Source organism: Schistocerca cancellata, chromosome 2 (assembly GCF_023864275.1).
Source record: "Schistocerca cancellata isolate TAMUIC-IGC-003103 chromosome 2, iqSchCanc2.1, whole genome shotgun sequence".
NCBI classification, from domain to species: Eukaryota; Metazoa; Arthropoda; class Insecta; order Orthoptera; family Acrididae; genus Schistocerca; species Schistocerca cancellata.
The window spans coordinates 837,162,857-837,185,676 of record NC_064627.1 but is presented as its reverse complement, the minus strand read 5'-3'; the positions used below and the strand labels follow the sequence as shown (position 1 = coordinate 837,185,676).

The 22,820-nt window shown below is 44.0% G+C and overlaps 1 protein-coding gene across 1 annotated transcript in view; it reads right to left on the bottom strand.

Moving 5' to 3' along the window:
• LOC126162751 (ATP-binding cassette sub-family C member 4-like) overlaps positions 1-22,820 on the bottom strand; it is a 386,365-nt gene that overhangs the window by 143,519 nt on the left and 220,026 nt on the right. Inside the window, exon 10 of the mRNA XM_049919433.1 lies at positions 1,061-1,347. Within this exon, the coding sequence (XP_049775390.1) occupies positions 1,061-1,347 (287 nt within the window). The remainder of the gene's footprint in view (positions 1-1,060; positions 1,348-22,820) is intronic.

The window sequence follows — 22,820 nt, the reverse complement described above, 5'->3', positions numbered from 1 at the left end:
ACACGCTTCCAATGTGCGTTCACCGCAATGTCGCCAAACACGGATGCGAGCATGATGATGCTACAAACAGAACCTGGATTCATCCGAAAAAATGACGTTTTGCCATTCGTGCAACCAGGTTCATCATTGAATACACCATCGCAGGCGCTCCTGTCTGTGATGCAGCGTCAAGGGTAACCGCAGCCATGGTCTCCGAGCTGATAGTCCATGCTGCTGCTAACGTCGTCGAACTGTTCGTGCAGATGGTTGTTGTCTTGCAAACGTCTCCATCTGTTGACTCAGGGATCGAGACGTGGCTGCACGATCCGTTACAGCCATGCAGATAAGATGCTTGTCATCTCGACTGCTTGTGATACGAGGCCGTTGGGATCCAGCACGGCGTTCCGTATTACCCTCCTGAACCCACCGATTCAATATTCTGCTAACAGTCATTGGATCTCGACCGACGCGAGCAGGAATGTCGCGATACGATAAACCGCAATCGCGATAGGCTAGAATCCGACCTTTATCCAAGTCGGAAACGTGATGGTACACATTTCTCCTTCTTACGGACAACTACTGTTTGTGTATGAGTAATCGGTTGGAAACTTTCCTCATGTCAGCACGTTGTAGGTGTCGCCACCGGCGCCAACCTTGTGTTAATGCTCTGAAAAGCTGATCATTTGCATATCACAGCATCTTCTTTCTGTCGGTTAAATTTCACGTCTGTAGCACGTCATCTTCGTGGTGTAGCAATTTTAATGTCCAGTAGTGTAATTAGAGAGATTCGAACCCACAACTAGGCTTACCGGCAATTGTTCTTCCCGCAGACTATTCGTGACTGGAACAAGAAAGGGGGGAAGTGACAAGGGTACAGAAGTACTCTCCACCACACACCGGAAAATGACTTGCGAAGTATAGATGAAGATATAGACATAGCAGACCAGAGGCACTAGCGGCTGACGTTTGTACCGCTTACTTTTGGGCGCAATACTCGGATTCTCGGAACTTTTGTGTAGCATGTCGCAAGAGGGAAGCTTTGCAGCGGCGAGCGTTTAGGTGCAGCAGCGGCCGGCAGTACCTGGCGAGGTTGATGCGGGCGCGCTGCCCCCCGCTGAGGGTGGCGCCCTTCTGGCCCACGACGGTGTGGTCGCCGCGCGGCAGCAGCTGGAAGTCCCTCTCGAGCGCGCACGCGCGCACCACCTTGCGGTACCACTCGTGCTGGTAGGGCCGGCCCAGCAGGATGTTGTTGCGCACCGTGCCCGCGAACACCCACGGCTCCTGGCTCGCGTACGCCACGCGGCCGCCCACAGACACGTGGCCCTCCGACGTCTGCAGCTCACCCAGAAGCGCCTGAAGCACCGAGCTCTGCCCAACACAGAAACAAACATTGCTGTCGCCTAAGAAAATCGAGATGATACCATCCAGTATGTTCACCCCCTTAACTGCTATTGAACAAGCAAATTTTCTTCAGTGTCTCAAACAAAATCCTCAAAAGAGTTGCTCTAGAAGCAACTAATTGTGGGAAAACTAATGAAAAGCTGATTTTTCGGGTTTTGTACCTCAGTCGATAAAAATGGAGCCCTTATACTCTTATAGAATCAATTTGTTGCCTGTCTGACTGTCCCTCCATCCGACTGCCAGAAACCCATTTTCTCAGAAACAGGTTGACGTATCAAGCTGAAATTTATGTCACGTATTAAGGTGTACAGTCCCTTGGCGATGTAACAAATGTAAGCTTCTACAGTACGTCAATGAAATCAAAACACTTGGCCATTTATGTCAAATATTTTGGGACTTGCAAACTTACTCATAGGGTACTGAAGCTCACAAAGACAGATTAAAATATTGTTTTTTCCAGTGCGGTGTTAGAGATCAAAAATGTTCAAATGTGTGTGAAATTTTATGGGACTTAACTGCTAAGGTCATCAGTCCCTAAGCTTACACACTACTTAACCTAAATTATCCTAAGGACAAACACACACACCCATGCCCGAGGGAGGACTCGAACCTCCGCCGGGACCAGCCGCGTGTTAGAGAGTGGAACGGCAGAGAAAAAGTGTGTGGTTCGGGGAACCCTGTGCTGGGCGCTTACGTGTGAAGTGCAGCGCAGTCATTTAGATGTAGATGTAGATATCGTGGTACACGGAATCGACTAGAATAGTGTAACTTGAGTTATACAAGTATTGACCTACTGAAAGGACTTGACATGGCATTAAAATGAAATTAAAACTTTTTCTTTGTTATGACTCTTTTCCGTAAATTTTCTCGCAGCATTTTCTATTTCAGAGTAGGAGAACGTGGTTGGATAAGTTGAAGCCGCAAAGCGGCTGATTGGAGTAGTCTAGCATAAGGAAATTGATTCGGGGACACTGGTAACTGTTGGATTTAATAAAGGCGTCTAGGAAGGGACATATACAGTAGCGCAGATCATGCCAAGTCTGATGGTTCAAATAAACCCCCTTGCATATCGTCTTCTCATATATCTGTTAAAACTAAACGTAGTTGCTATTTTTGCATCTTTATTGAGTCATCGTAGCAGACCTAAGTGAGTACTATCAGCTAGTGAACAATGTCGAAGCCACCGAATTACTGGGCAAACCACCATTGACAGCGGGTCCACATGGCCCTAACATCGACTCAATGTATCCCTTTGCGTCTTCGGTGCAACTAATGTTTGTTAGTAATTCTTATCTTTCACGTTTCCCCAGCGAAAAAAGTCGGACGGGTTAACGCCTGAATGTGTACTCAGCACTGTCCCCATCGTGGTGGATGAGTCATCCAAGGAACCCTGGTACCTCGAATAGTTGCACAACGGAACACCGCCGGCCACTGTGGCCGAGCGGTTCTAGGCGCTTTAGTCCGGAACCGCGCTGCTGCTAAGGTCGCAGGTTCGAATCCTGCCTCGGGCATGGCTGTGTGTGATGTACTTAGGTTAGTTAGGTTTAAGCAGTTCTAAGTCTAGGGGACTGATGACCTCAGATGTTAAGTCCCATAGTGCTTAGAGCCATTTTAACCATTTGACGGAACACCATCTTTCCGTAAATAAACATACGTCTGACCATTTGAAATACCATCATAGAAAAGTGGATGAATGAAACTACGCGATTACAGATCATATGAGACATTAACTTCTGGCAGAATTATTTCCTGTGCACTTAAACAGGTCGATTTGTAGGAGTCACACAGCTTCAGCAGTTTATGCTGCTGTTCACTTTTAATTGCATCTTGACGATCCGGACAGAATAGCGGACCATTATTTCAGGCCGCAAGCCTTTGAGCAGGGCCGTTCTGTGGTGGTCTCGGAATGTACAATTTCCATTTGGTAACCTTTCACAAACCGCTGAACGCTAGATCGACTTGCCCTACTTTCGCTTGCACACTGATTCCCAGTGGGCGTATAAAGTGTTGCACCAACGTTGTCTCGTACAGTGCACGTGTCACACATCTAAGGCGATAACAATAACGCAACTCGACAGTGTACATTACGTATGAATTCAAATCAAGCACAAAACTGTACATCACTTGTGCTTAATTGTAGGATAACCGAGAGGTAGAGAGGCGGACCTTGTGATTCTTCCGTCAAGTTGCTAGCGAAACGTGCAGACGTAACCGGTATCCTCTAGTCTATTCTGGTCTTGCCTGACTAGAGTGTTTCTGCAATGGAAACACGAGTCATAGCGAACGGATAGCAGCTACTGGCACTCTCGACGAAGTTAGGGGTTCTTCCTGAATCCTTCTTCCTTCCTTCTTTTGATAAATGATAACAGTTTCCAGCAAGAAATCGGTTTCATGTTCGCTACTGAAATCTAAGTTAGTGCTACCGACTGCATATCACATATTCCCGTTGTTTGCATGAAAACTGTGTAAGGGAATGATGACAATGAAAATTTCTGCCGGACCGAGACTGGAACCTGAATTTCCCAATTTATGCGAGCGGTCGCCTTAAACGCATTGGCTATTCGTGTGCGATTCACGGCCAGATACAAACTTCCGTATGTCGTCGTTCCTGAGGCATAACCTGTATTATGTAATTCCCGTACTGGGGAGGACATTATAATTGAACGTCGCTTGCTTGCATGTCCGAAGGAACATTTTATCGTTGTTCTCAACAACACAGGCACTGCAATATCGTATTCCCGTTGCTTGTTTGCTACAGGTTTGCGCAGGATTCTCTTGATATCCCGACAAACACGCTTTTGGCTACATCGTGTTGATCACCACACAGTCACTTGTCGACTGACAACAAACTGTCTATTCAGATCACTCTTAGTACGTCTAAGAATACAGTTCTGGTTCAGCAGGAAGAATCAATATTCCAGGGATGCCTTATACAGCATCATAGCGGCAGAAGCCAGGTGAGATAGCATGGTCCGAAACTGTGTGCTTCAAATTGCGTGAACTATCAGTAGGGACCATCACATCACGAAAATTACACAAGCTAAAGTGATACCTTACGTTAACGGATAACTGAATGCGAGTTTCAACATAAATTGCTGGTCCATCTACTGCTTATGAATCGTGAGTGGGATTACGTAATTGGCGTCTTGGTTGTGAAGCTCTTCCAGTAGTCAATAAAATTACCTCTGGACTAGAAGTTATCACTGGACTAGAAAGTATTTAGAAGGTAATCGCTTAGACGTTCATCCGAAGCTTTTTTTTTTTAAATTTCAGTAGATATAGAAGGCCCTATATTAACGCTTGGCAGCCTTACGTACTACTGACATTTGAACATGTAAAGCCTGTTTTACTGCTTCTTACACACAGTCGTGGGACAACGACAAAATTTCATTGATTTATAGCGACACATTTATGATGGTACATTTTTTCAAACAGTGTGCATTACACTTGGAAGCCATTTCATAAATCACATATGGCTTATCTGATTGCAATTATAAAGTTACATAAACTTTATATTCACGGAGAGTGATAGAACCATATTTAGATTTTGTTTCAAATGTGATGATGCTGCAGAAGTTACAATTTATAGATGTAGAATGTAGTAGAATAAACAGACTACTAACAGTACAAAGCTGCTGATACCGAGACGTGTTTGCAAAAACGCAGCCGCCGCAGCATATGGAGTTAGAAATGAAAAAGCAACAGAACATACAAAATCGTATCACAGCTCAGCTATAAGTGAGTGAATTCAATCTGGCAAATGGAATGTAGGTTCAATGAAGGCGATGGATCTTGCCCTTTCTCAAAGTTCAGGCCGTGCTGAATTTTCAAAACTCTCCTCATCGAATACACAATTGCCCAGTGCGTAGTTACGAAGTTCCTACTTACGTATGGCAGCAAAATACCAATGGCAGTTTTCGCTCTGTTGTCTTTTCTGCATACAATTTATACCAGTTCACCTACTATGATGATTGGGGTCATGATAATATTTCATTACAGCAGGCTTCCATATGTTGCGACCTTCGTCACTAATTCTTATATAATTTATGACTAAAAGAAGTCCCTCGACTGTACCGTTTTCAGGTCTCAATTTCCGATATGAGTTTCGCAGCGAAAGATCCATCACCAGGGTTTTCATCATTCACATGAGGTTTTCCGTCATGAACTGGCGAAGCAGTCGAACATGCATACTGTGAGAATATAATTCACTGGTCTCTCAAGGCGAAATTCCTCAAGATTGCTTTTTATCGTACACACATCGTCACAAAAAATAAGTAAACGCTGAATATAAACACTGTTGCCGGCTGCTGTGGGCGAGCGGCTCTAGGCGCTTCAGTCCGGAACCGCGCTGCTACTATGGTCGCAGGTTCGAATCCTGCCTCGGGCATTGATGTGTGTGATGTCCTTAGGTTAGGTTGAAGTAGTTCTAAGTCTAGGGGACTGAGGACCCATGGTGATTAGAGCCATTTGAATTAGAAATGCTGTTTATAAGTCTGCAGTATGCATATAATTCGACTGGATAAAAAAAAACCTGAATCCCCCCCTCCAGAAACAAACAAACAAAATTACCTCCACAAACATAACACGCTTTCTGCCGCGTCACGCAAACAGACATAAAATACCGTATCAGTCCGAAGGAAGACGGCATGGATAATGGGCTGCTAGGAAGTATACCTAAAACCACCTGTTGTGATATCTCAAAGCTATTTAGCTATCCCCCCCCCCCCTCCAGAAACAAACAAACAAAATTACCTCCACAAACATAACACGCTTTCTGCCGCGTCACGCAAACAGACATAAAATACCGTATCAGTCCGAAGGAAGACGGCATGGATAATGGGCTGCTAGGAAGTATACCTAAAACCACCTGTTGTGATATCTCAAAGCTATTTAGCTACTCATAGCGAAATTAATATGAGTTACCTCCAATCCCACTGATTAACATGCGGGGTGTACTTCTGAGGTGACAAAAATCACGGGATAGCAGTATGCACGTATATAAATGGTGGTAGAATCATGTCCATAAGGTATAAAAGGGCAGTGCATTGGCGGAGCTGTTATTTGTACCCAGGTGAATCATGTAGAAAGTTTTCCGCCGTTATTATGGCCACACGACTGTGATTAAAAAACTTTGACTTCGCAGTTGGACGCGTGCAGCAGTTAGACGCATGGGACATTCCATTTCGGAACTCGTTAGGGAATTCAATATTCCAAGATCCACAGCGTCAAGAGTGGGTCGCGAATACCAAATCTGAGGCATTGCCTCTCACCACGGACAATGCAATGACCCAAGGCCTTCACTTAAACGACCGAGAGTAGAAGCGTTTGTGTGGAGTCGTCAGAAACAACAGACAAGGAACGCTGCGTGAAATAATCGCATAAATCAACGTGTGACGTGTGACGAACGTATCCGTTAGGACAATGCGGCGAAATTTTGTGTTAATGGACTATGGCAGCAAATGACCGACGGCGACATCGCCTGCAACGCCTCTCCTGGGTTAGTGATCATTTCGGTTGGATTCTAGACCACTGAAAATCCGTGGCCTGGTCAGATGAGTCCCGATTTCAGTTGGTAAGAGCTGATGTTAGGGTTCGAGTGTGGCGCAAATGTATTCGTCGTATTAGAAGACGGATATGGGGACGTGCGTTGCAGTGGATTCTGAAACAATTACTTATCGTGTCAGAGGTTTATTCAGAAACTCAGTAGTATGAAATAGAATAACTTCACAGTTCGTATCTGATCCGATTAGACCCAAACAAGCAACGTGAACCGCTTTTCCATTTCTAATCACCTTGGAGTCAACGGGATGTTACGCCATCGCATTCCTTCTGTCCTTTCCTTCTGCGAATACAAATTATTTACTTGGAGAAAACTACTGAGAACACGATGAGGAAGATACAAGACGTTATTTCACTGATGGTGCCTCATATTACCGAAGCAGTGATGATAAAACAAGTTTATCCCCTGTTAAAGATGGCATTAACTTTTGAATTATTATAGGAAACCCATGAATAGCTTAACAAAATACTGTAAGAGAATGATGTCTGGCAGTCTCAGTTATTTCGGTCGTTTTCGTAGTTACCATCATGGCTGCGATGAGAATCAATAATCGCGAGAGAAATACAACTATTCTCAGAAAACACCTACTGTTTGACAAAGGAGACAAGTAGAGAAGATTCCAGATTCGTAGGAGCCCTGCAAAAAGCAGATAACACAGTTGATGGTACATTATTAGATCGCTCGTGGTTCGGTGGCTAATTTTGCATAAAGCTCCACTCTGTCTTCTATTGCCCACCTGGCGTCGTACCCCAGGGGGTCTATTATATGGGAATGTAGTACCAGTCATTAGTACCGTCATTAAACAACACAGCATTTGCCTTCTTCCCGTCACGTATGATCGCCCTATAACAGACGAGGCCTTCTGCAGAGCGGGTTTTTTCCGTTCCGCTCACTGTTTACTCCCTGTCAACATTCACCCGCAAAGTCCAATTGAGGGGGTCAAATGCCTTCGCTCCACTTGGCAATAACGCCGCCACGCACGGACGACCACTCGGCGTTATTTATACGACGGCATCCCTTATTTCTGCAGCACAATTAAAACCGGATTGATCCTGTCTCAATAACAAGCGTACTTTTACAGTTTGCGCGGGTGAAACTAGATTGTTCCTGTTCGCTTGCTCGGCTCCACTGTCTCGTAATTATTACCCTTCTCGTTAACGGCTGAGCTATTGGGAACATCTGGCGGCACCGCAGCATTACTTGCAATTTGCTGTTTGTCCGTGGGACGGTGACAATGCTGGCTGTCTTATCACCTCCAACAGAGTGAGCCTGTAACTGTTATGGTTCCAAGACTTGGCAATATCACCAACGAGCACGCATACGAAAATTCATACGTAGGAGAACAGCGGCACCTAGAGGCCTTCTCCCAAATTTTTTTTAGCATTTTTCTGTTTTTCTACAAACGCCCACTCTACAGCTTCTTTATTAACGAAGCAGAAATGTATGGGTGATACAGTTTTTTAATTTTCTTCTCAGTTTATATCCTCCTACGCACTAGTTAAAATGTACGATGAGTACTCTGGAAGTGTCAGTTTCTAATTCGCCGTTGAAAATATGTCTTTAGCAAATGTACCGGAATTTCTGTTGAAGGACAGTATTTTAATGTAATAACTGCGACCAGCTTATTTTGACAAAATAGTTTTCGAGCCTTTTCAGGCTTATCTTCGGAAATGACATAATTATTTCCATAGCGCGAGGCTGCGTCACTGTGGGTGGTACTTTTATTAACATCACGTTGTAACCTCCATATTCAAACTTTTCTAGTACACATTAACTGCTGGTGGATATATGGTGACAGTGTTTACAGTGAACAGTGCTTAGTTATGTGGCCATAAGGCACTGAAAATGGAAGCGAGAACCACTTAGACGTAGCGACATGCAGGTTACCGACAAAAATATGGAAACGCCAAAACACAACACATTACCGAGTCTACAGTACTGGCCATTAAAATTACTACACCAAGAAGAAATGCAGATGATAAACGGGTATTCATTGGACAAATATATTATACTAGATCTGACATGTGATTTCAATTTCACGCAATTTGGGTGTATAGATCCTGAGAAATCTGTACCCAGAACAACCACCTCTGGCCGTAATAACGGCCGTGATACGCCTGGGCTTTGAGTCGTAAAGAGCTTTGATGGCGTGTACAGGTACAGCTGCCCCTGCAGCTTCGACACGATACCACAGTTCATCAAGAGTAGTGACTGGTGTATTGTGGCGAGCCAGTTGCTCGTCCACCATTGACCGGACGTTTTCAATTGGTGAGAGATCTGGAGAATGTACTGGCCAGGGCAGCAGTCGAACATTTTCTGTATCCACTAAGGCCCGTACAGGACCTGCAACATTACGCCGGGTGATACGCCAGTATGGCGATGACGAATACACGCTTCCAATGTGCGTTCACCGCGATGTCGCCAAACACGGATGCGACCATCATGATGCTGTAAACAGAACCTGGATTCATCCGAAGGAATGACGTTTCGCCATTCGTGTACCCAGGTTCGTCGTTGAGTACACTATCGCAGGCGCTCCTGTGTGTGATGCAGCATCAAGGGTCACCGCAGCCATGGTCTCCGAGCTGATAGTCCATGCTGCTGAAAACGTCGTCGAACTGTTCGTGCAGATGGTTGTTGTCTTGCAAACGTTCCCATCTGTCGATTCAGGGTTCGAGACGTGGCTGCACGATTCGTTACAGCCTTGCGGATAAGATGCCTGTCATCTCGACTGCTAGTGATACGAGGCCGTTGGGATCCAGCACGGCGTTCCGAATTACCTTCCTGAACCCACCGATTCCATATTCTGCTAACAGTCATTGGATCTCGACCAACGCGAGCAGGAATGTCGCGATACGATAAACCGCAATCGCGATAGGCTACAATCCGACCTTTATCAAAGTCGGAAACGTGATGGTACGCATTTCTCCTCCTTACACGAGGCATCACAACAACGTTCCACCAGGCAACGCCGGTCAAGTGCTGTTTGTGTATGAGAAATCGGTTGGATACTTTCCTCATGTCAGCACGTTGTAGGTGTCGCCACCGGCGCCGACCTTGTGTGAATGATCTGAAAAACTAATCTTTTGCATATCACAGCGTCTTCTTCCTTTCGTTTAAATTTCGCGTCTATAGTACGTCATCTTCTTGGTGTAGCACTTTTAATGGCCAATAGTGTAATACGGTGTAGGAAACCCATTGACATTCAGAATAGCTTCCAGTCTTCTCGGAATGAATAAATACAAGTCCTATATGTTCTTCGAGGGAATCTTACACCATTCTCTTGCACAATAGTAGCAAGTTCAGATGCAGGTGGATAGCTATCACGTACTCTTCTCTCCAAAGTAGACCACAAAGGTTCAATAATATTGAGAACTGGGGGCTGTGGTGGCCAGGGGACATGCAACAATTCACCCTCCTGCTCATGAAATCAGTCCTGGACGACGTGCTCTCTGGACAGGCGCCCTGTTCTCTTAAAACGCAGCATCAGCATGGGGGAACAATCATTGTACCATGGGATGAACCTGATAAGCGGTAATGTGACCTTGCAAAGTAACGACGGGGCCCATGAAGTAACACGATTTGGCTGCCCAAATCATCACTGAACCGTTGCCATGTTTCATTCTTGGGACGCAAACGCCAGAAGTTGGAAACACGACTCATCCGACCAAATGACTTCCTTCCATTGCTCCACAGTGCAGGTTTTATGGCTTCGGCACCACGTTTTCGGGTTACGGATATTGGCATCAGTGATGAGTGGTTCTGGAATTCTAGCTCGCGATGCAGTTTCCTTCTTGTCGATCACCCTTCGAACTATTTTGGTGGTGACAGGGTTCGCGAGCGTGACATTCAGTTCTGCAGAGCCTTTTCCATCTGTCGACGTCTTATTTTTCATCACAGCCCTCTTCAGTGGCCGTCTGTCATGATCACTCAACGCACACTTTCGTTCACATTGTGAACTAGCGGGTGATGTTTTTCCACTTTCCCTGTAGGCGGAGCCTCTTAAAGTACTAAACACTTCGGCCACCTTGGTTACTAAAGCACCCGCTATACGAACGCCATCAAACTACCCACGTTCGTATTCACGTAGCTCCGACATAATGCACTCTCAACGACATAGAGCCCTTTTCTGACCAGGGCTGACAGTTGTAACGCATTGAGGACATTACGCAAGTGCCGTTCGTCAAATACAACAACGCAACCTACAGGAAAGGCTAGCATCTGCCTTTTTGTTCAAACATGCATTTTTCGCCGTGTTTCCACATTTTTGTCCAACCTCTGTAGGTGTGTTTAGGAGGAGGAAATGGTGGCGTATAGCTTCAATGGAGTAATTCCACCAAAGCTGATACAGGACCACCACTCACCTTCTTTCTTGACACTTCCTTGGGAAAGAATTTTGAAGCAGTTGAGGTGCCACAGTTTAAGAGAGAGATTAAAACACCTCCATAAGGTAACTTGTTTTATGTGAAGGGTCATGGTTTCATTAATATACTAATATTAATTAATTAAAACATGGATAAAAATATATCAATTCGAAGTAGTTTTCAAATACTTTGTCCTTTCAGAATTCCAGTTTTGTAGTTAACTAATCAAATACAATTTTTTGATTCACATGTTAACCACATTCTTTTCAGTTTTTTTGTTTAGAATTTTTGTAGTGATTTTCATTTTTGTATGTTTTTATCCCTTCCATTCCCACGTCAGTCCGGTTAAATCACTACGTTATTAACCTGAATCGTACGAAAACAAAACTGGAACTTTGAGGGTCCTCGAACTGTATATTGATAAACAGATTCTTCCATAAAATCGGTCTTCAGTGTCTTTTAAATTGTGTGAATGGAAATTTGATTCAAAAGACATTTCGTAATTCTGATGTATGACTTGACTAAACACATAACAATGAAGTCGCAAGCCACCATAATAGATCGTCAGCTGAATATGGGCATTTTCAGCGAGTTTCAGCAGTTCTAGTAGAGCGACTCGAGTGACAGGTTTTACAGCTTCATATGAGATTGTGTATATTCACTTCTGGGTCAAAGTACGTTGGCAAAACTGACGACCACCATACTGAATACGTTTTTGTTTTGTGGTCAGGGCTAAAACCAGCTACCAATCAAATCATGCAATGTTTATATTTGTTTGTTAAGCCTTAAGGTCGCCAAACATCAAATCAAGCCAAAACCTATAATTCTGAACGAAATGACTTCTACAAAAATAAGTAAGAATATTAGTGGTGTGGGCCGGCCGGTGTGGCCGTGCGGTTCTAGGCGCGTCAGTCTGGAACCGCGAGACCGCTACGGTCGCAGGTTCGAATCCTGCCTCGGGCATGGATTTGTGTGATGTCCTTAGGTTAGTTAGGTTTAAGTAGTTCTAAGTTCTAGGGGACTGATGACCTCAGCTGTTAAGTCCCATAGTGCTCAGAGCCATTAGTGGTGTGGGTTTCAGAAATTACTGTTGAGGGCTGGAATTACGTACAGGAAAATAAACGTTGGCAGATCTCATCCTCGCTCGCATCATGAAAGCATTACACGTATTATGAGCATTATAGCACAGAAGTATTTATAGGAACCTCTCACCTATCTTTCGTATACATAAAATTATTAAAGATTTCGTTACGACATGATGCACCTTGAGTGAGACTCTAGTTAACGGCCTGAGCAGACGTTGATGAAGCCTGATAGGGCGCTAAAAGCATGAGGTATTTTTATGGCTCTTAGCTCACAGAAACGGCATATTGGGAGTTGAAAGCAATTGGCGGTGAGCCCATCCCTCAGTAAATCTTGCCGAACAGGTCCACAGCTGTACAGGGCAGACAGGGCAGCCTGTCATTGAGACAGGTCTCCAGCATAACAATGCTGCAATACCTGGCTGCCAGCCAAAGCCTGGTCTGAGGCCGACAGTCTGAAGGAATGTGTCTACACAGTGGAGTCGTAAACCAGGCATTGGGTGCAGAGCCATACATCATAAAAATTCACAAGTTTTCGTGTTCGCCCATACTGCAAATAGGCCTGTGAACCACTTCCATTGGTCGCATCGGTTGTATGAGATACTCCAGCATCTGAGAAACATTCTGAGATAGAATCTTTATTACACCTCATATCTAGGACTAACAAGCTCCAAGGTACAGACTATTTAGATAAGTATCTTTAAGACTGTATCTGTTCAGTTGTTGCTATGGGAAGCAACACAACTTTGGAGAAAATCATCTTCCCCCTCTGTGAAAACTTTTTTAAAAAAGCCAGTAGTTGGCCGTTTCTTTTCTTTCCAGAGACGTAGGTTTCTTTTGCCCCGGTTCGACATGAGTTTGTGCTGTCGTGTGGGAGGGGAGATTTGGGGCCTCTAGAGCCCTGTGATTGACTGAAGATGGAGTGAAGGCGGCGTCGTTCGTGCACTTTGCAGCAAAACCGATTTTTTTTCTTTTTTTTTCCTGGAGAGTTACGAGGCACTCGGGTGCGGGACTTTGGTCTGGTAAGTACTTCTGAACGAAGCTCTGGCTTGCGTGGTTGGTACTTGGGACCTGTTCTGAGACTGATTTCACTTGCGAGTAGTTTAGACTGGGGAGCCTGTGGTGAAATTTTGACTGTACCGACAGTGTGACTTCAAACATCTCGGGCTGCTCGTTTGCTGAGGGAAGACTTACTCGTTTTTGATTTACCAGTTTTGACGTTTGGTATCCTTGTGTGTTATGTCATATAAGTGAGCCAAGTTGGTCCTTGGTACGACCAGCGAACGGTTGTGTCACACATTGAAATCTACCGTTATTTCAGGGCTCTGGTAGAGAGTAAATTGCGATCCGTCTGCCTGATCGCTTGACTGTGAGATTTTTGCATTTCTTTCGTGGTCGCGATCGATTCATAGGTGCCGCCTCCACGTCTCACCTCCGCCGCACATATCTCGCCAGCTGCAATTTACATCGCCGCTCCGGCATTGTCAGGGCGTACAGATCTCAATCGCTACTTGCTCTCCGCTGCACCTATGTAGAGAAACTTCAGTAGATTTGATCATTCAAAGTCTGCTCAGCATCAGATTAATTCAGATTGTGTTATCCACATTTTAGGGCCACAGTTAAACCGTCTTTGCCAACCCAGGATCCTTGTCCAGTATAGTCTTACACCACCTGTTAGTTGTTTATGGTGTTCAATCAATAAATTGTTTAGCATAATTTATGTCTGTTTTCTTAGAAAAAAATAAATGTTTCTTGAAGACTAAAATTACGGCAACACAATCAACCATTTAAGCAGCCCCCCGGGGTACCTTTCAGCTTCTACGCCATTATAAACAACCTTCGAAATAATCCTTTTAGTACCCAGCCGTATGAAGTCCAATAAATCTATAGTCCCCAGGATTGCACCCTGCCGCTAAACCATTAGCAGAAGGCAAGTTCATGCATCGCAGAAGAGCTACAAGATCACATGCAATTCAAGCAAAGGAGGATTTTATAAACGCATGTGTAGATTTCTAATGTAAGTTGCTATAAATTACCCAAGAAATGGATGGTTGCTTTTAATCTTAAATGAGCAGAATAATTTTCTCAGACGAGAACCGTCACTTGGTATCTACACCGACGGAAAAGCGCAACACCAAGAAAAAGTTGTGCGCAGTAAACGAAAGTTGGTAATCGTGTTTCTACATCTGAAAAATTATGTCTCTGCAAGTTTCACGCCACTCGCAAAAGAGTGGCGCCACTATGAGGATGCTAATGAGGTTTTCTTTAAAAACACGTTGTAACGGTCGTGAACGTTAGCTGCCTTTGAGATTGAACGTGGTGAGTGGATGTTAGTCGAGAATGCCTTAAAGGCGACAAAGGCGCCATTATCAACACCTCATTGAACGAGGTCGTGAAATAGGGCTGCAAGAAGTTGGATGTTCCTCCTTCGATGATACAGAAAGACTTGGCAGGAATGTAGCTACTGTACATGATTGCTGGCATCGTTGGTCACGGGAATGTACGGTCGCAAGACGACCAGGCTCCGGACGGCCACATGCTTCCAACGAGAGGGAAGACAATCGTTTCCGGCGTATGGCTCTTGCACATCGTACTGCATATGCCGTTGCAATTCGAGCGCCAGTTGGCACCACAGTGACACAACAAACTGTTACAAATATGTTACTTTAAGAACAGCTCCGAGCCAGACGGCCTGTAGCGTTCGTTCCACTGCTCCAAACCAGCACATTTGCGACTTCATTGGCGTAAGGTGAAACCTCATTTGAGGGCAGGGTGGAGGTCTGTTGTGTTTTCCGATGAAAGCTGGTTCTGCCTTGGTGCCAGTGATGGTTGCGTGTTGGTTAGAAGGATGCCAGCTTTTGGCCTGCAAGCACCCTTTCTGCGTGCTAGACACACTGGACCTACACCTGGAGTTATGTCTCGGATGTGATTCTACATCTACATCTACATCTACATTTATACTCCGCAAGCCACCCAACGGTGTGTGGCGGAGGGCACTTTACGTGCCACTGTCATTACCTCCCTTTTCTGTTCCAGTCGCGTATGGTTCGCGGGAAGAACGACTGTCTGAAAGCCTCCGTGAGAGCTCGAATCTCTCTAATTTTACATTCGTGATCTCCTCGGGAGGTATAAGTAAGGGGAAGCAATATATTCGATGCCTCATCCAGAAACGCACCCTCTCGAAACCTGGACAGCAAGCTACACCGCGATGCAGAGCGCCTCTCTCGCAGAGTCTGCCACCTGAGTTTGCTAAACATCTCCGTAACGCTATCACGGTTACCAAATAACTCAGTGACGAAACGCGCCGCTCTTCTTTGGATCTTCTCTATCTCCTCCGTCAACCCGATCTGGTACGGATCCCACACTGATGAGCAATACTCAAGTATAGGTCGAACGAGTGTTTTGTAAGCCACCTCCTTTGTTGATGGACTACAATTTCTAAGGACTCTCCCAATGAATCCTAACCTGGTACCCGCCTTACCAACAATTAATTTTATGTGATCATTCCACTTCAAATCGTTCCGCACGCATACTCCCAGATATTTTACAGAAGTAACTGCTACCAGTGTTTGTTCCGCTATCATATAATCATATAATACAGGATCCTTCTTTCTATGTATTCGCAATACATTACATTTATCTACGTTAAGGGTCAGTTGCCACTCCCTGCACCAAGTGCCTATCCGCTGCAGATCTTCCTGCATTTCGCTACAATTTTCTAATGCTGCAACTTCTCTGTATACTACAGCATCATCCACAAAAAGCCGCATGGATCTTCCGACACTATCTACTAGGTCATTTATATATATTGTGAAAAGCAATGGTCCCATAACACTCCCCTGTGGCACGCCAGAGGTTACCTTAACGTCTGTAGACGTCTCTCCATTGATAACAACATGCTGTGTTCTGTTTGCTAAAAACTCGTCAATCCAGCCACACAGCTGGTCTGATATTCCGTAGGCTCTTACTTTGTTTATCAGGCGACAGTGCGGAACTGTATCGAATGCCTTCCGGAAGTCAAGGAAAATAGCATCTACCTGGGAGCCTGTATCTAATATTTTCTGGGTCTCATGAACAAATAAAGCGAGTTGGGTCTCACACGATCGCTGTTTCCGGAATCCATGTTGATTCCTACAGAGTAGATTCTGGGTTTCCAAAAACGACATGATACGCGAGCAAAAAACATGTTCTGAAATTCTACAACCAGGAGCGCTCTCGTGGTTATCCCACGCACTCTGATTGCAAATCTGTACGTCGATCTTGTGATTCGACGTGTTGTGCTGCCATTCATGAACAGCATTCCAGGGGTGTTTTCCAACAGGATAACGCTCCCACACATATCGCTGTTGTAACCCAACATGTTCTACAGAATGTCGACATGTTGCCTTGGCCTGCTCGATCACCAGGTCTGTCTCCAGTCGAGCACATATGGGACATCATCGGACAACAACTCCAGCATCGTCCACAACCAGCGTTAACCGCCCCTGTATGGAGCGACCAAGTGCAACAGGCATGGAACTCCATCGCACAAACTGACATCCGACACCTGCATTGTGCAATTCATGCCCGTCTGCATGCTTGCATTCAACATTCTGTCGGTTACACCAATTTGTAATGTGCCAGCATTAGCCAATGATCTTGCAATGTTAATCACTTAAATGTGTTACCTAGAGAAACGTACTCCAGAAATTTCTTTACTCTACATTAATTAGTATTTAGCATTGCGATTTTTTCCGTCAGTGTCTTCACATTGAAACTGTCGACATTTTTTCCTAGTTTTGTTACACCGTTAGTTTCCTAAATGCGTTCACTGTAATGTGACAATATGTCAAATAAAATAAGAACAGTGAATCTTGTGAAATCGCTTCAACCATTTATAATAACCTCGAATTTAAAGCATTGCTCTACTTGTGTGATCCTGAAGACATTGGTGTAAATGAGGGGTGAGCGCCGCAACTCTCTGGTAATATACTGTCTTTCAAACCAGTAAGAAATGAACACAACAAAACTACACGATATTTAAAACCACAACTATGACTTATTAGAACTCTTGGAAATGAAAAGGCTAACATTGCAGCCATAGTACTTGCAAAGGAACACGCTATCGCGTTTCACAGATGACAAGGAGGGTCATGTGCCGGAAAATGTGTGGCTGGAGGTACAGAACAACAAGGTATATCAGATTCATTCAACTACTAACCCAAGGCGAGCATTGTTCCAGTTACCCAGGCCGAGTAACAAGTCGCATCAATACAGATGTACATAAAACATTGCTCCTCCTCCAGTGGAGGAAACACCCATCAGCGTGCAGTGCTTGTGGCATATTAGCTTTAAAACGCTACATTTTAAATGACCATTTAAAATCTTCCCAGACAACTATTGTGGACTTTCCCTTTATATTAATTAACAATGAGACGAGTCGGAGTATTGTTTTCGTCCTTAGTGTGTTCTTGGGTCCACTATACAGATTGCAAAAGACGATATTTTAATGTCTCTCAATTATTTTCTTTTGTGAGTGACATGATATTTGTCAGCCATCTCTACAAACGGCCATAGATCTGTGTTATGCTTCTATGGGTTAGTATCGCAAGGAACGGTGAAAATCTGACCAACTCTGTTCTCTCAGTTTAGTAATTTCCGATTATTTTCTCTTCGCAGACTTGAAGCAATAATCAGTAGGGCGAATTCATAAGCATTCGCCAATCTGACCCAATGTAGAAAAAAACGTACACAGTGAGATCAAAATCTACCGATAAAGTTTTAGAAGTTGAACAGAGATTTCCTGCACGCATAGTTGTGTCTTACTAGTGTCATGATCAATGTCCTGTATTGTATAGTGTACAAAAATTAAGAGGCAGTGATTAAAGTGCAGTAGGTCGATATACGTTTAACATCGTCACAAATATAGAGAGAAAAATCCATGACATAAAGTCAGGGCCTGAAGATGTCAACTTTACCAAGTCTACCTTTCTCACAGGTTCACCTTTCTGTTATGATGTAATAATGGATTCACATGGATGTGAAGAACAGAAAACGATGAAATAGGGATGCTAACAGTTCCATGTGCGTGTTTCCTTCAATAAGTAGTGTCACTCACCAACGTCACTTGCTGAGGTTTTCGTAATGCAGTGGCCGGTATCAGACACAATTAAGTCAGTATTAACTGGTTACGAATTGAACACATGCCAAAATGAGCTGCTGCTGAGAAAGATTAGCGACAACTTCATAAAGTGTCGAAACATGACGGCAGTCATCCTTTCTGTTTCCACAAAGTACGGAACTTTCCCGCAGTCAAGTGTGTCTACATTTAGTTTGAATTTCTCTATGAGCAGTCTGTTCGTAAAAATTTACAAAAGATCCAACGTGACCCTCTGTTTCCTAAATACCTTTCGACAAGTATTTGATGTATACATTAATGAAACACGGAATTCCACAAACAAATGAATAATGAATTACGTACAGTCGATTGCAGCAATGTCGGTCACCGAATAACGATTATAGTCTAAACTTCAAAAGATCCATGTTAACCCTTAACATACTGCTTGAATGATTCTGTACTCCGAATCAGATCATGGAATACTTGTTTCTCTTACCATGTACGTCATTTTTATTATTATTTTCAGCAGATTCGTTGAAATAATTCCGATCTCGTCTCTTCGGTTTATTTACTTACGTGAGAAAACCCACAGAATTTACTAATTCATCCCAGTAGATTTCTTAAAGCTACAAGCGACAGACACTCTAGCGCGTTCCACATTCGGTTGAGACATCGTTGACAGTCCGGGACTCTTCCGTTTTTAGAGACAGAAAGTGTTTCTAAATTATTGGTAAGTCCATGGTTGTTACCATCACTTGGTACGATAGGAATCTAACTTAATGTAAGATAAGCGTCGAACTGCAATAATGGATTCACTCTTTCGAATCTACAAACCACAGAAGTTTTGAATATGACTTTATAAATAAAAATTATTCACTGATCTAGATTCATACTCAGATGTTTCGTTTCTCACAAGCAGTCGCCATAATCATTTTCCCTTATGGGGCCTCTGTCTTCCCCATTTAATTAGGCCAACTAACCACGCCTCGAAGACGGACTTACATATTCAATGCCATTTACGTTTTCCTCCTTTCTTGAGCTCTTCCACAGGGTTGCTATAATGCAGATTAAGCATTTTTATGCAAATTTCACTGATAACGTTTCGTGCCACTGGTGGTTGATTGATTATATTCCTCTTGAGAATATATTCATTTCAGTGAGTTTAAAGCAATTGTTAGTGAAGGCTGTCATTTCTAGATTGGCCACTACTGTTACTAGCAACTTCTAGCGCCAGGTTGAGGAAACAGTTTACGAGCATAGGCAATAGTAAACTGGCATATATGTCCTTTTAGTCTAATACTGAATCCACTAACTTCATCATGAAGAAGCAGGTCCTACAGGAATGGAAAGAGCAGCTGTCTCACTTGACAAAGGGATGACGGACTGATCACCTCGCCGTTTAGTCCGTTAACTCCAAAACAACCCACCTACCAACAAAGGGATGACATTACGCAAAAATCCAGCTTCCCACTATGATTATCTCAGACAAGATTATCTACATTTACATCGACATGATTACTCTGCAATTCACAATGAAGCGCCTGGGATAGGGTTCGTCGAACCACCTACAAGATACTACTGTTCCACTCTCGAACAGTGGGTAGGAAAAACGAACACTTGAGTCTTCTCGTGCGAGCTCTGATTTCTCTTATTTCATTATGATAATCATTTCTCCCTGTGTAGCGGGGCGCCAACAAAATATTTTCGCATTCGGAGGACACAGTTGGCGATTGCAATTTGGTGAGAAGACGTTGCTGGGACAAAAGAGCGCCTTTGTTTTAATGATGTATTGCTCGTACTCTGCCTAATTTTTGCTCGCATCGATAATACCGTGTTGTGTAGGATAAACGATTTCACATTTCTTTTTTGTTTTACACAAAAATGAAGCTGGTTTCATTGCTGGTATGGCTCAAATGGCTATGAGCACTATGGGACTTAACTTCTGAGATCATCAGTCCCCTAGAACTTAGAACTACTTAAACCTAACTAACCTAAGGACTTCACACACAGCCACGTCAGAGGCAGGATTCGAACCTGCGACCGCAGCGGTCGCGCGGTTCCGGACTGTAGCGCCTAGAACCGCTCGGCCACTCCGGCCGGCCATTGCTGGTATTCTTTGGACTCATGTCTATTTGTTACCGTTTACGAATCCGTGTGTAAACTGCTCGGTTTAAATGCGTTGTACATGTATTGCTCGTATTCTAGGTTATTTTTCTTCGCTTCCGTTTTTCGTACTTTCTCGCATTTAATGGAGGCCTGCGAAATTTTCATTGGAGTGTGAGAATGATTCTAATATCTTGAGTTCTTCTAAAATGTATTATTTGTAGTATCTATTAATAATGTGCGAACACTATTTGCGTATCTACTGTCGTATTTTTAGCGTTTTCAGGTATTATGCAGGCAGCATTAATAGGTACTACTTATACTTATGTAGTACCAACTAATAAGGTGTGAACACATTTGCATAACTACTGTTGTATTTTTAGTATTTACAGGGAAGAATGCTCTAGTCGCCAAGACTACAAAAAGTTCTCATCTATACCTAGATCCATAGTCTGCAAATTACGCTGAAATGCATGGCACTCAGTGACAAGAAGCGATGCCACAGTCGTTGCGTGGCAGGATGTAATATAACTGACTATCAGTTCTGTAAAAAGCTGCTTACATGCAGTTCTCCATTAAATATGAAAAAGTAGAGAAAACGGATGCAAACGAAAATAAAGTAAAATAGAAGCAATATACTTACAATGCACTTAAATCGAGCATTCGCACACGGATTCATAAGCAGTAAAAAAATATACGTAAACTTTTCTTTTGACTTTAGGCCATCTGATACTCACTTAAAGAAAAGCGCAACAGAAGAGTATCTTCCATATTTAGCATATTAATTAGGAGAATAGAACAGGTCGTCTAATTTCAACAATGAATCTTTCACTTTAGTCTTCCACGAATACATTAAAATGGGAATAGGATCGCGTTCTAGAAATAATGAATACACTTCCATACCGGACTGGGAAACCCAGTCTCTTTTTTTTCTATCAAGCGCATAGAACCCAGTTGATTCATGCACACAATGTTATTAGCCAAATTAAAAAAAAAAATGATATCGAAACTTGACATGAAATTTATTCCGAAGGTAAATAAAAGGATTATCCCTGATTCCAAAAGAAATTCCAATGAAATGACTGAAAATTCGCACTTTAAATATTTCAGATTCCACCATCCGTGGGTTACCCAGAGATTGGTCCATGCTCATCAGCCCCAGCCGAACAGTAATACTTTCAGCCCTAGACTGCCGCTTTCGTTACCCCTGTGGTGGGAACGGAGAGGGGCGGGGAGCCATCAAAGATGCGGACCTCTTACCTGCCAACCTAATTCTTTTGTCTACTATTGTACCAGCTCTGAAGACCAAGCCAGGCTTTTCTGCCTTTCTACTTTCCCTAAAGCAACTGGCAAAACTGAAGGAGCAGATGAAACTGTATTAGCGGACAGCTACTGGCTACTCTCACGAAAACTGACTTTCACTCGTTTCAGTTAAGCACAACAGGATGATATAATGGAACGAGTATGTGGGAGTGTTTCACGTGCCGATTTATTTGTAACACAATAAGGAAACCAAAAGACGTAGCCTTGTAAACGGCACACTTCCTTCCGAGATGCTAGTGGCACACATGTACCATATGCCATTATACGGAGGGATCTGAAGGAGCTTTCTCCGTGTTTACATGGCGTTTTTGTCCTGTTTTGATCCATACCACCACCTCAGAAAGTTTAGCAGAGGAGTTCCGGTTCACTCTTTACCAGAAGTAGCAATGTAGACATATACTTTTATCTCTCATGCGATTATTTCCCATCTGTGCTCTCCATGACTCGATTTGACCACTCCCATACACTGTCACAGTTCGAACCCGCCAGGGTAGCCGAGAGCGCTAACGCGCTGCTTCCTGGACTCGGGTAGGCTCGCCGGCCCCGGATCGAATCCGCCCGGCGGGTTAACGACGAGGGCCGGTGTGCCGGCCAGCTCGGATGTGGTTTTTACGCGGTTTTCCACATCCCGCTAGGTGAATAACGGGCTGGTTCCCACGTTCCGCCTCAGTTACACGCATCGCAGACATTTGAAACACGTCCGCACTATTTCACGATTTCCTCTAGATGCAGACAGTTGGGGTGCACTGATTCCATCCCTGGGGGTACCGGGTGGCGGCAGGAAGGGCATCCGGCCACCCCTAAAACTAACCTTGCCAAATCCGTTGTAACCACGCCGACCCTGCAATCGATGCGGGACTATGGCGTAAGCGAAAGAAAGAAAGAATACACTGTCACAGTTCGATCAGATT